Below are 14,689 nucleotides of genomic sequence, written 5' to 3'. Positions count from 1 at the left end.
TTTTTAAAGAAATTCACGTTCTTTTATTTATTTATTTATTTATGACTGTGTTGAGTCTTCGTTTCTGTGCGAGGGCTTTCTCTAGTTGCGGCAAGTGGGGGCCACTCTTCATCTCGGTGCGCGGGCCTCTCACCGTTGCGGCCTCTCTTGTTGCGGGGCACAGGCTCCAGACGCGCAGGCTCAGTAATTGTGGCTCACGGGCCCAGTTGCTCTGTGGCATGTGGGATCCTCCCAGACCAGGGCTCGAACCCGTGTCCCCTGCATTGGCAGGCAGATTCTCAACCACTGCGCCACCAGGGAAGCCCTCTTCTGTTATTCCTTATCCTGTCTTGGTTTTCTAGAAATCCATTCTTATTACTGCCAGGGATCTTTCTAAAACACCTATCCTACATTAGAAGTGTTAAGGAAAGTTACAGTTACTTTTGTTAATTATGCAAATAGTGTTAGGATTATGCAGGAAAATTTACCATTTTTAAAAGTCATGCCTACTGAAGTATCTAGGATTGAATTATCTACAAATTGAAATCGAAAATTACAAATTCTCAGGCAAAACAATCAGGCAAATAAAATAGGACAAAGTGTTAAGATTTTATAACTCAAGGAAACAGATATATATATGGGTGCTTATTCCACTGTCTTCTAATTTCCTGCTTGAAAAATTGTCTACTACAAAATTTTTTTTAAAACAAAAACAAAATAAAAAACACCTGTCCTACAGTATAGCCTGGCACCGTTTTTAAGTGTTGGGGATACAGCAAGGAATAAGACACACAAAATTCCTGCTTTCACACGTTTGAATTCTACAAATATATAAATAAGTAAGAAGAAAAACATGAGTGATAAGTTCCATGCAGAGACCGGGATGCTACTTTAGGAAAGGCCTTGCTAAAGAGAAGACATTTAAGCTCAGAGTTGAATGAGAAAAAGGAGACATCTAGAAGGCGGTGCGGGGGACCATTCTAGGCAGAGGGATCTCTGTCACTTGCCAGCGGAAATTCCTTCAGTAGCTTCCCAAAGTCTTCCATAAGTCCAAATTTCTTAAGACGGCAGAGAAGGTCTTCTGGCATCTGGAAGCTGAAGTGGCCTTCCTCTTTGGCTTCTTTATGCGACATTAACTCATTTAATCCTCACAACCGCCCTGTTAAGACAGCAATTGGGCTAGTTGAGTTCCTCAATTATGTTTTATTCATCTTTATACTCTGTTGCTGCATTAGCGGTTGGCTCAAAAAATGGTCATTAAATCAGCATGGTGTTGGGCAAAAAGATAGCTCCTTAATAAATGTACAGGTCTAAACAGGTGCTGTCCAACAGAAGTATAAAGTGAGCCATTTTACATTTTCTCTGGATTACATTTACTACATTAGAAGTAAAAGAAACAGATGAAATTATAATAACGTTTTATTTAAATATTATCAGTTTAACATCATGAAGTTTACACTCTCTGCATTCTAAAGCTTCCAAATCCGGTGTGTGTGTATTTCACACTTGCAGCACATCCCAACTCGCACTGGTCACATTTCAAGTGCTCAACTGTGGCTAGTAGCTACGTCCTGAGGTCTTCCTCGCCCAGCTACCTAACGCCGTCCAGGTAGGCACCTTCTACCACATTCCCTGTTTCATCTTCTTTGTAGCCCTTACCAGTATCTCAAATCCCCCCCGACTATACAAGCCCCTCCAGGCGAGGACTTAACCTTGAAGGGTGCCTGGCGCAGAGCAGGCGCTCAATCAAGTCTGTCCCCGCCCGATCCGCGCCCAGGATGGACCCAGGCCCGGGGGCCCGCCTCTCTGCGCCGCGGTCCGCGGGCGGCCGCCCCTCGCCCGCCCTCCCCCCGGCCCGCCCCGGGAACGGGGTTTGTAGTCGTGGACGTGACTGGGAGGAGTCTGCCCGCCTCGGATTTCCGCACAGGGAGTCGGGCCGCGACCATGGCGGAGCCCACGGTGTGCTCGTTCCTCACCAAGGTGCTGTGCGCCCACGGCGGCCGCATGTTCCTTCAGGATCTGCGCGGCCACGTGGAGCTCTCGGAGGCCCGGCTGCGGGACGTACTGCGCCAGGCCGGGCCCGACCGCTTCCTGCTGCAGGAGGTGGAGGTGCGGGAGGACCCGTGGGACGCCGAGGCCGAGGTGGCGGCCGGCGAGGGCGGCGCGGGCGGCGGCGGCGGCCCCTCGGCCTGGCGGGTGGTGGCTGTGTCCTCCGCGCGCCTCTGCGCTCGCTACCAGCGCGGCGAGTGCCAGGCCTGCGACCAGCTGCACCTCTGCCGCCGCCACATGATGGGCAAGTGCCCGAACCGCGACTGCTGGTGAGGCTGCGGGCGGGTCGGGGCGGCGGGCGGGACGCGGCGGTCAGGGCGCACGGGCCGCGGGCCTGGCCTGGCCAGCCGCAAGCGGGACCCAGCTAAGAAGTAAGAAAAGGGGTCGTTGGTCCGGGCCGGACGCCCCCCTCCGGAAGGGCGGAAGGAAAGCCCCGGGAAGGGGCCCCTCCGGGTCCTTCGCGGGGAGGCCTCCCCGCGCTCCCAGCTGCGGAATGAGGCGGAAGATCGTCTGGACTTGGACTTCTCAACCACCTCTCTCCGCCTCCCCCCCGCCCCAGATTGCAGCTTCTGCCCACCTCCCCCCACGCCTCCCCTCCCCGCCCCCCCCCCCCCCCCGAGATCCTCCACAGCACGGCCGGGATAAATCAGGTTGGGACTTTTGCGTTCATTTCCACCAGTGGCCCTTTGGGGGCCATTTGCGGACCCCATGAGATTCATGGATCCTTTATCCAGAGATCGGCCCTTCCCACTTGAGCACAGAGTTTTACAGACGCGAGTCTGTGCTCTCTAGGTTTAGAAAGAGCGATTTAGTTTGACGTCCCCCGCCCCCCCGCCCAGGAAACTGAGGGCTGGATGATTTGAAAGAGGTCGTTTGAGGCGGCCTCCTAACTCCAGTCTTCCTCGGTTTCCTCTAGCCCCCCGAAAGCGGGGTGGGGGGAGGAGGCATGCATTCTTTTTAGGGTTGGTGGATGGTGGGGTGCGCAGCCGCTTGGGGTGGAGAAGGCCCAGTGCGGTCCTCTGCAGAACCCACCCACGGGCACCCTCTGTCAAGGCAGGTGACTGGAGGAGGGGGTCCCTTTGGCCTTAAAGCATCCTCATTCAGAATTAAATGGCTCTGGGAGGGGAGTTGCATCATCCCAGATTTCTTTTTTTTTTTTTTTTTAACAAATTTATTTATTTAATTTTTTGGCTGCATAGGGTCTTCGCTGCTGCACGCGGGCTTTCTCTAGCTGCAGTGAGCGGGGGCTACTCCCTGTTGCGGGGCGCAGGCTTCTCATTGTGGTGGCTTCTCTTGTTGCAGAGCACAGGTTCTAGGCGCGCGGGCTTCAGCAGTTGTGGCTCGCGGGCTCCAGAGCGCAGGCTCAGCAGTTGTGGCGCACGGGCCCAGCCGCTCCGAGGCATGTGGGATCCTCCCAGACCAGGGCTCGAACCCGTGTCCCCTGCATTGGCAGGCAGACTCCCAACCACTGCGCCACCAGGGAAGCCATCGCCGCTTTTATATATCAGAGCTTATTAGACTGTAGTATCCATGGGTTCATGGAAAATTGTGTAACTTCACCTGCAAGTTGAAAGTGACCCAGGGAAGGGATTTGACAGTCTGGCCCCTTCTTCATCTGGGCCTCTGATCCAGATCTTTGTGTTCTAGGTCTACCTGCACCCTTTCTCATGATATCCACATACCTGTCAACATCCAAGTCCTGAAAAACCAGGGACTGTTTGGTCTCAATGAGGCCCAGCTTCGGATCCTTCTTTTACAGAATGACCCCTGCCTTTTACCAGAGGTGAGTCACTAAGGAGTCACCTTCATATTGTCTGCACCTTGAAAAAAGTCAGGGGAGACAGAAAGATGTTGGGTCAAGCAACTATTGAAGAGAAATACAAAGAAAATATAAAAGAAAAAAAAAAAGGGGGGAGAACATCAACAATCTGCTTACAGAGGACAGCCTGAGGGGGAGGGGGGAGGGTATGATACAGTGCTGGCCTTTCTGCAGTCTATAATTTTATTGGGCTCTGATACACAAGAAGTATGGTATAGAAATAATAATAATGGCTACTGGTTTTTTTGAGTTCTTACTGAATGCTGAGTAATTCATATACATTAGCTGATTAATAGCCTATGAGTGAGGTATGCCTGTCCCCATTTTACAGGTGAGGCAACTGAGGCTCGATTAAATAACTTGCCCACATAGAAAATGGCTCGATTAAATAACTTGCCCACGTAGAAAATGGCAGATTTGAATTTAGTTTTGTCTGATTATGAAGCCTGTGTTCTGTGAATTACCTGTTATATGCTTTTGCTGACTTTTCTATCCAGGCGTTTGTCTTTTCCTGTTAATTCATAGGATGTCTTTAACGATACAGATCCCTTTTTTGGTCACATTTGTTACAAATATCCCCCCCCCCATTTACTTTTTGGGGGCTTTAGATATTAATTTGAATTGCTTTGGAACTACATTATGTTGTTCCAAAGGTACCCGTTATAACTGCTATAATGGCAGAATTAGCACGTTTGTATCTGTTTAGCTATACACAAAGAATTTTTTAAACAGAAGCGTTGGAATCCCCAAAGAAAGTATTACGAGAGATCTTGGCAGGAAGGGAGAGGAGGATGCGGCAGCTATAGGGGGGTGGGGGGGGCGGTCTGTTTTGTCTCAGAGAGAAGGGACAGTGCAACTTCTGTTTACCTTTAGTGTTTATGAAATTTTTTGACTTATAGAAGCTTAACATTTGTATTGTTAAACTTACTGCATTTTTTTCTTTATGGCTTCTACCCGAGTACCCTGGGTCCAGCCTCATCTTGTCATATTAGACTACATCAGTGTTCTGTGAGCAGCTGATGGGTTGGCTGCATTTAAGACAGGAGCCTGCCTTTGGTCTAATCATCTGGAACTGGAGGTGCGTGGCACGTGGCACAAAACACGGCCACTTAGACAGCAGGGACCGTGGACAAGCACAGTGGATGAGGCAGGAGTGGTACCTCACATCTCGTTTGTGAAAATGCCTGGTGATTCCTTTCTGCCACACTCCTAAAGATTCAGTATGTAATATAGGTACAGTACACATAAAAAATCAATAAGGGGCAAGTATTGTGATACTGTGATTTATAATAAGAAATATATGTTTGGTCTTTGTCTCTGCCCCTGCCACAGAGTTCCTAAAACCCTTGGAATTTCCTAAATTTTTTTTTTTAACTTTTTATTTTATATTGGAGTATAGTTGATTAACAATGTAGTGATAATTTCAGGTGTACAGCAGAGTGATTCAATTATACATATACATGTATCTATTTTTTTTCAAATTCTTTTCCCATTTAGGTTGTTACATAATATTGAGCAGAGTTTCCTGTGCTCTACAGTAGGCCCTTGTTGGTTATCCATTTTACTTTTTTAAAAAATTAATTAATTTATTTATTAATTGTTGGCTGTGTTGGGTCTTCATTGCTGCGCACAGGCTTTCTCTAGTTGTGGTGAGCGGGGGCTACTCTTTGTTGCGGTGCGCGGGCTTCTCACTGAAGTGGCTTCTCCTGTTGCGGAGCACAGGCTCTAGGTGCGCGGGCTTCAGTAGTTGCAGTGCCTGGGCTCAGTATTTGTGGCACGCGGGCTTCAGTAGTTGTGGCACACAGGCTTAGTTGCTCCGTGGCATGTGGGATCTTCTCGGACCAGGGCTCGAACCCATGTCCCCTGTGTTGGCAGGCGGATTCTTAACCACTGCACGACCAGGGAAGTCCCTGGTTATCCGTTTTAAATATAGCGGTGTGTACGTGTGAAACGTGAGAGCGATAAAAAGTGACTTTTGTTATGTTCATGTGGTGACCTTTGGAAAGCCTCTAGGTAACCTAGGGATGGGAGCTGGTTTCCCTAAGAACCAATCATGTGATTAGAAGGTTGGAACTTTCAGTCTCACTCCCACCTCCTGGGAGGGAAAAGGGCCTAGAGACTGAGTTCAGTTACTAATGGCCCGTGATTTAAACAATCGTGCCCATGTGATGAAGCCTCCATAAAAAACCCAAAAGGATGGCTTTGGAGAGCTTCCAGGTTGGTGAACATGCGGAGGTGCTGGGAGAGTGGCGCCCAGATAAAGCATGGAAGCTCCACACCCTTTCCCACATATCTTGCCCTATGCATCTCTTCCATCCAACTATTCCTGAGTTATATATCCTTTTATAATAAACTGGGCATAGAGACTCGTACCACCATATCTTAAAATATAAACTACTTTCATTAAACAGTGTGATACTGGTTCCAGAATGTACAGGAGATCAAAGAAAACAGATCCTAGACCTAGCCCCCAAGTCAGAATAATCTATTGCTTCAAGATTTGCTAGAGCTGAGCAATAAGACCATATGAGCTTAATACTGTCTTGTAGAAGCCTTAACTTATACTCCATTTTGTGAGTTTTTTTACATTTTTATTTTAATGCTTTTATTTTTCAAAAAACTGTTCTGGCTTCCTGTTTCTTCTTTTTTTCATTAATTGATTCTCACTTCTTTCCTTTTTCAGATGAGCTTTGGAATCATTCAAATTCCTAAAACTATTTTATAGGAATTCTTTGGGGGAGGTAGGAGTTGCACTAAAATTATGGGTTCATTTTAGAAAATTGGCATCACAATCATAGGTAGCATACCGTTTTTTGGCTTACTGATTGAAGTATAATTGATGTGCAATATTATGTTAGTTTCATATGTGTGACGTTTAAATACATATGGAATGATCACCATGGTAAGTCTAATAACCATCTGTCTCCATACAGTTATTACAGTGTTATTGACCATATTCTTTATGCTGTATATTATATCTCCATGACTTAAAAAAAATTTTTTATTGGAGTATAGTTGATTTGCAATGTTGTGTTAGTTTCTGCTGTACAGCAAAGTGAATCAGTTTTACATACACATATATCCACTCTTCAGATTCTTTTCCCATGTAGGTCATTACGGAGTATTGAGTAGAGCTCCCTGTGCTATGCAGTAGGTCCTTATTAGTTATGTTTTATATATAGTAGTGTGTATACGTCAATCCCAATCTCCCAATTTATCCCTCCCCCTTCTTTCCCCTCTGGTAACCGTAAGTTGTTTTTTTTTTTTTACATCTGTGACTCTATTTCTGTTTTGTAAATAAGTTCATTTGTATCATATATTTAGATTCCACATATAAGCAGTATCATATGATATCTTTGTCTTACTTACTTCACTCAGTATGACAATCTCTGGGTCCATCCGTGTTGCTGCAGATGGCATTATTTCATTCTTTTTTTTTTATGGCTGAGTAATACTGCATTGCATGTACATACCACATCTTCTTTATCCATTCCTCTGTCAGTGGACATTTAGGTTGCTTCCATGTCCTGGGTATTGTAAATAGTGCTGCAATGAACATTGGGGTGCATGTATCTTTTCGAATTATGGTTTTCTCTGGATATATGCCTAGGAGTGGGATTGCTGGATCATATGGTAGCTCTAGTTTTAGTGTCCATACTGTTCTCCATAATGATTGTACCAATTTACATTCCCACCAACAGTGTAGGAGGGTTCCCTTTTCTCCACACCCTCTCCAGCATTTATTGCTTGTAGATTTTTTGATGATGGCCATTCTGACAGGTATGAGGTGATACTTCATTGTAGTTTTCATTTGCATTCCTCTAATAATTAGTGACGTTGAGCATCTTTTCATGTGTCTCTTGGACATGTCTCATGTGTCTCTCTTCTTTGGAGAAATGTCTATTTAGATCTTCTGCCCATTTTTTGATTTGGTTTTTTGTTTTTTTGATATCGAGCTACATGAGCTATTTGTATATTTTGGAGATTAATCCCTTGTTGGTTGATCCCATGACTTATTTTATTATTTTTTTATTTTCTGAAAATTTTTATTGAAGTATAATTATTTATAATATTATATTGGTTTCAGGTATATAACATAGTGATTCAATATTTTCATACATTATGAAAAAATCACTACAATGAATCTCGCATGACTTATTTTATAACTGGGAGCTTGTCCTTCTTAATTCCCTTCAATTATTTCACCCATCCTCCACCCACCTCCCTTCTGGCAACCATTCATTTGTTCTCTGATACCATTTTGTTTTAAACCAGGTCATTTGTGTCCACTAGAATTTTCCCACACTTTAGGTTTGACTAATTGTGTTCCTCTAATATCATTTAACATGTTCCTCTATCCCCTGTATTTACTGTAAATTGATAGATCTGGACCTTTGATTGGCTTTGATTTAGGCTTGATTTTGTAGCAAGAATTTTTTGTATATTTGGTATATTGTTAGGGTGACTAACGGTCCCTGTTTGCCTGGGACTGGGGGGTTTCCAGCCATGTCAGACTTTCATGCTAATACCTGGGAAGCTGTATTTCCTATTGCATCATCTCAGGAGGTACACAATGTCTGGTCCCAATGCAAATATTAATAGTGCTCCCTGATAAATGCCCTAGTTTGGATAATAAATTGTCTGTTCACGCTTCCAGGTTGGTTTCCCTGGAAGCAGAGCCTGACATAGTGTTTTAGGTGCATGTGATATATGGAAGGAGGGATCCTTGGGGAAAATCTGTAAAGTAAAAAAGAGGGAAGGGAGAGCTACAAGCAAGGTGAAGTCTGGCCTTGACTTGATTCATGCCGGGGCTCTAGAGCAAAAATTACATTGAAGAATGGTTCTAGCCTTGAGGCAAGGGGGCCAGCCTTTTGTACCTGCATAGAAGTCACTCATTGGCTACAGGCTCTGGGAGAGGAGGGCGGGCCAACTGAGAGTCAAGGTCAGAGAGAGGCAGCTGAACATTAGTAACAGCTAGGGGAGATGTGGGTGGAGGAACTATTATATACCCATCTGCCTTTCACCCATGATGATTTTAACAGCCACTGATGACCAGAAGGTGCCATTTAGAGAAGCTGTCCTTTATTGGCTTAAGAGATACAGTGAAAATGAATGTCCTAAGTGTTGCTTCACTTCTGTACCAGGTCTGTTTGCTCTACAACAAAGGTGAAGCCCTGTATGGTTACTGCAACCTCAAGGATAAATGCAACAAGTTTCACGTGTGCAAGTCCTTTGTCAGGGGAGAGTGCAGGCTGCAGAAGTGCAAGCGGTCCCATCAGCTAATTCACGCTACATCCCTGCAGCTGCTGCAGGACCAAGGACTGAATATTCCAAGTGTCGTTAATTTTCAGATAATTGCTACCTACAAGCACATGAAGCTGCACAAGATGCTTGAAAATAAAGGTGAGACTCTCAGAGGTAGACAAAACACTATCAACAGTGTAGCGCTGAGCTGAAAGTGAGTCTGGGGAGAAAGCACTTCCTAGGTTAATTGCTGCTCTGTCCTTGGGGAGAAGCTTCATCAGTCAACATTCTATGATATTGAACTGTGATTCTAACCAAAGGAGGGAAGGGATGGAGTTTATTTTCAGCGCTGCCAGCTAATAGCCTCTGCCCAAGTGTTTGAACAGTGTAGCTCCTCGGTAAGTTGGGGGTCAGGAAGTAGGAAGAACAGTCTTAACCGCTTTGGTAGGAGAAAAGAGGAGGGAGGTGCGCTAGTGACTAGAAGCTAGGTAAGGATAATGTAGGGATGGGTTTCTTTTATTAAATTGAGTTAAAGTTTTTTCTTAAATTTTTAGGAAATTTTAACCACATTACAGAAGAATTTGGAAAACAGAGAGTAAAAATAAAAATCACATATGACTCCACTCACTGTTACTAAAAAATACTAGTTACTAGAAAATACTAGTCCAGTGGTGGTCAAAGTCTGCATTAGTTTAGTATCTTTCATTTTCACGTTCTACAACATCATAAATATCTTCTCATATTGCCACATAGTCTGTCCTTTTTTAAGGTCTATAAAGTGTGGCTTGGTCTTCTTAAATTACAATGGGAGAGTACTTATTCCATTAGATTTGCTTATAGCTGAAAATGAGTTTCAGTGGGTGGTGGGCTTTGGAGAATTGCTGATAGGAGAACCAGATCATCAGAGTCCCTAAGCTTTAATATGGAATTTTCTTGTGTTGGGGTGGTAGTGGCCAACTATGAGTGGAGGTTTGAAGGTAGGGAGGGCTCTGCAAGTACCAGTGTCAGAGGCTGTGTAGGTGTGTCCCTAAATGGTGGCAGGGACGTTCTACCCTGTACTGTGGGTAGGGCCTGTTATTCTCTTCATCTGGTCTTGTTTAGTGGGTCTCTCCTAGCTATGGAATGTGACTTTCTGCTTGCTGTTGAGATATATAAATATATATGTATATTTTACTCCAGACGACACGAACTCTCCAAATACGAAGTGTTGGGAGTTTTATCGGTGATCTGATTAGCTGGGCTGATGCTCCCAACGTAGAATGAAATTTAGAGTGATAAAGGGCTATGTCAGGAAACCTCATCTCTTTCTTCTTCTTTTTAGATAATTCAGCTTCTGCTGAGCATTCCCAGGGCCTTGAGAAACAAGGAGTACATGTAGCTGGGGCTGCAGAGGCCGGTCCTCTGGTCTCTGGCCCTGCTGAGTCAGCCAAGAAGCCATGTTCAGGTAAACCTTAGAGGACGTCAGTGAAATAAGAAGAACGTTGTCCAATTGGAAGGTCTGAAAACAAAGCTTCTGTTGAGATTTAATTTGTAACCATTCATTCATTTAATCGTTTATTAATAATAGCTATAATGATACCTACCTCACAGGTTGTGGTGAGAATTAAAGAAGATGGAAAAGGAGAAAATGCCAGATTGGGAGGATAAAATTGGGGGTGGGTGGCTGAGGATGAGGTTAGACATTGAACAGGCAAAGGGAGAGTAAAACCTGAGAGTAGATGAGGTCAGTCCTGGGCAAATCCTGCGGTTCCTGAGAGCTTTCCCTGGGCCGGCCGGCCAGAGCTCTTAAAGAGGCAGGCTCCTGCGGACTTGTTCTGGGACCCAGCCAAGTGCTTTTCTGTATGCCCATATACATAGTTTACATTGTGGTATTCAGGGACTACATACACTTTATGCTCTTTTTTTTTTTTTTTTTTTTGCTTAATATTCCATAAGTATCTCTCCATATTTATTCACATATATCATGCGTAATCATTTTCATGCACAGATACACTAATATATCATCGTTTGCTTAACTAGTTCCATTATTCTGGGATATTTTGATTCTTTCTAACAAATTTTGAATATAACTCTTTTCTTAAAATCCACACAATATTAAATTTTTACATTATTCTTTACTTTTGCTTCACTTATAGTTGCTGAATGATACTCTTGATTTTCATTTCTTTAAAAATACATGCGGGAATTCGCTGGCGGTCCAGCGGTTAGGACTCTGCACTTCCACTGCAGGGGGCACGGGTTAAAAAAAAAAAAATATATATATATATATATATATATGTATATATGCAAGTAAATATTCTTCCGTATGTCTTCTTTCTTTTTTTTTTTTTTTATTTATTTTTTTTTTTAAAACATCTTTATTGAAGTATAATTGCCTTACAATGGTGTGTTAGCTTCTGCTTTATAACAAAGTGAATCAGTTATACATATACAATATGTTCCCATTTCTCTTCCCTCTTGCATCTCCCTCCCTCCCACCCTCCCCATCCCACCCCTCTAGGTGGTCAAAAAGCACCGAGCTGATCTCCCTGTGCTATGCGGCTGCTTCCCACTAGTTATCTATTTTACATTTGGTAGTGTATATATGTCCATGACACTCTCTTACCCTGTCACATCTCACCCCACCCCCTCCCCATATCCTCAAGTCCATTCTCTAGTAGGTCTGTGTCTTTATTCCCGTCTTGCCACTAGGTTCTTCATGGCCTTTTTTTTTTTTTTTTTTTTTTCCTTAGATTCCGTATATATGTGTTAGCATACTGTATTTGTTTTTCTCTTTCTGACTTACTTCACTCTGTATGACAGACTCTAACTCCATCCACCTCATTACAAATACCTCCATTTCATTTCTTTTTATGGCTGAGTAATATTCCATTGTATATATGTGCCACATCTTCTTTATCCATTCATCTGTCGATGGACATTTAGGTTGCTTCCATGTCCTGGCTATTGTAAATAGAGCTGCAATGAACATTTTGGTACATGACTCTTTTTGACCTATGGTTTTCTCAGGGTATATGCCCAGTATTGGGATTGCTGGGTCGTATGGTAGTTCTATTTGTAGTTTTTTCAGGAACCTCCATACTGTTCTCCATAGTGGCTGTATCAATTTACATTCCCACCAACAGTGCAAGAGTGTTCCCTTTCCTCCACACCCTCTCCAGCATTTATTGTTTCTAGATTTTTTGATGATGGCCATTCTGACCGGTGTGAGATGATATCTCATTGTAGTTTTGATTTGCATTTCTCTAATGATTAATGATGTTGAGCATTCTTTCATGTGTCTGTAGGCCATCTGTATATCTTCTTTGGAGAAATGTCTATTTAGGTCTTCTGCCCATTTTTGGATTGGGTTGTTGGTTTTTTTGTTATTGAGCTGCATGAGCTGCTTGTAAATCTTGGAGATTAATCCTTTGTCAGTTGCTTCATTTGCAAATATTTTCTCCCATTCTGATGGTTGTCTTTTGGTCTTGTTTATGGTTTCCTTTGCTGTGCAAAAGCTTTTAAGTTTCAGTAGGTCCCATTTGTTTATTTGTGTTCTTATTTCCATTTCTTTGGGAGCTGGGTCAAAAAGAATCTTGCTGTGATGTATGTCATAGAGTGTTCTGCCTATGTTTTCCTCTAAGAGTTTGATAGTGTCTGCCCTTACACTTAGGTCTTTAATCCATTTTGAGTTTATTTTTGTGCATGGTGTCAGGGAGTGTTCTAATTTCATACTTTTACATGTACCTGTCCAATTTTCCCAGCACCACTTATTGAAGAGGCTGTCTTTTCTCCACTGTATATTCTTGCCACCTTTATCAAAGATAAGGTGACCATATGTGTGTGGGTTTATCTCTGGGCTTTCTATCCTGTTCCATTGATCTATATTTCTGTTTTTGTGCCAGTACCAAACTGTCTTGATTACTGAAGCTTTGTAATATAGTCTGAAGTCAGGGAGCCTGATTCCCCCAGCTCCATTTTTCGTTCTCAAGATTGCTTTGGCTATTCGGGGTCTTTTGTGTTTCCATACAAATTGTGAAATTTTTTGTTCTAGTTCTGTGAAAAATGCCAGTGGTAGTTTGATAGGGATTGCATTGAATCTGTAGATTGCTTTGGGTAGTAGAGTCATTTTCACAATGTTGATTCTTCCAATCCAGGAACATGGTATATCTCTCCATCTATTTGTATCATCTTTAATTTCTTTCATCAGTGTCTTATAATTTTCTGCATACAGGTCTTTTGTGTCTTCTTTCTATATGTCTTTATTTTGTGTAGTTTGTACATGCCCTTTAATTGCTGGGCCCCTCCTCTGTGCTGATGTGACTTGGCCTTTAATAGGCTCCTTAATTTTCGTAAAAGCATGTTGACTGTATATGATATGATATCCAACTCTCGTGGATCCATCCTCAGCCAACACCGCAGAGTATATAACTTATCGGTGCTCACCAGAGATTTCTGCCTCACTCTGTGTACTCTCCATTTCTTATTAAACTTTTACCAAAGTCTCAGATTCCTGTAGTATGAAGGATGCAGAGCTCATACATTCCTCCAAGTTGTATGCATTCTTTCTGTGATCAGGATGGACCATCATAAATCTATATACCTCGCCCATTCCATACTGACTTCTCCCTTCCCCCCTTCTCTCTGCCCCTGCCCACCCAGCTGTCTCTTTTTAGTTGTACCTGATGTTTATTTCCTTGTTTTCATCAAGGGGTACCACAGAGAAGCAGCTTTGTGAAATTCTTTCCTGTGTTTGCTGTATTAATAGCCACAAATGTTGGTGTGTAAAGTGTTTTGTTTTGTTTTTTTTTAATTTAACTCTCTGGCAAAAACATAACATTTGAGAAATAGGGCCAAAGTAGTGAGCTTTTCATCAAGCTGAATTTATTTAATTTAGAAAATTTTTAATCATGAAAACTTTTCTTTTCCATTGGGGGAGGTGTGCAAAAATGTCCCTTTTAAAGTGAGAAGGTGCTGTGTTTTCTCCTAATGGACAGTAAGAGTCACGCAACTTATGTTAATCTCTTCATTTTGGTTGCCAACAACAGTATTTCTGAAAGCTCTTATGTTTTGCGTATCTTGCTTCTTTTTTCTTAGTTACGATTTCTCCGGTGCTAATTAAAAAATTTTCTTTCTATTTTATTATTATTATTTATGTTTTATTCTTTTACTGTTATATTTCTTTTGTAAGCCATGTTAAGTCCTTAATGGAAACAGTATAGTGTATAAATGCATATTCTTTACATTAAAAGACTTAGTAGATTTTTACATTATTGTGTTCTTTTTATGTATCTTATAATTATGCCTTTATATATGAAGTTATTGACCCTTTGTAATCTTTGTTGCAATATTTTATTCAATTCTACAATATTCCATTTTAATCTTAGTTCCATTGGTATTCATCCTATAAAAACATTTTATGTAATCATACCTCTTATTTCAATTTGATGATTCAGCTGTTAGAGAGTTATCAGATTAGAGTTTCTCCGGCAATTTATCAGGGCTTATGAGATGAAGCTGCACATCTGTAGGCTTCACAAATTCCAAATACCCTAAATTGAATGACTGACTTTCTTCCAGACTTGTTCCTCCTTTTGTTCTTTATTTTGGAGTGTCAGC

At 42.6% G+C, this 14,689-nt stretch overlaps 1 protein-coding gene across 1 annotated transcript; it reads left to right on the top strand.

Annotated features, from left to right (window-relative positions):
• Window positions 1-1,898: 1,898 nt before the first annotated feature.
• Window positions 1,899-11,569, top strand: ZC3HAV1L (zinc finger CCCH-type containing, antiviral 1 like). The gene is made up of 4 exons (XM_068550118.1): window positions 1,899-2,297; window positions 3,676-3,811; window positions 8,992-9,250; window positions 10,413-11,569. The coding sequence occupies exons 1-4, from the start codon at window positions 1,924-1,926 to the stop codon at window positions 10,544-10,546; spliced, it is 903 nt and encodes a 300-aa protein (XP_068406219.1). The 5' UTR covers window positions 1,899-1,923; the 3' UTR covers window positions 10,547-11,569.
• The last annotated feature ends 3,120 nt before the right edge of the window (window positions 11,570-14,689 follow it).

Source organism: Eschrichtius robustus, chromosome 8 (assembly GCF_028021215.1).
Source record: "Eschrichtius robustus isolate mEscRob2 chromosome 8, mEscRob2.pri, whole genome shotgun sequence".
NCBI classification, from domain to species: Eukaryota; Metazoa; Chordata; class Mammalia; order Artiodactyla; family Eschrichtiidae; genus Eschrichtius; species Eschrichtius robustus.
Note: the sequence above shows the minus strand (reverse complement) of the source record. Positions and strands in the feature narration are given on the sequence as shown.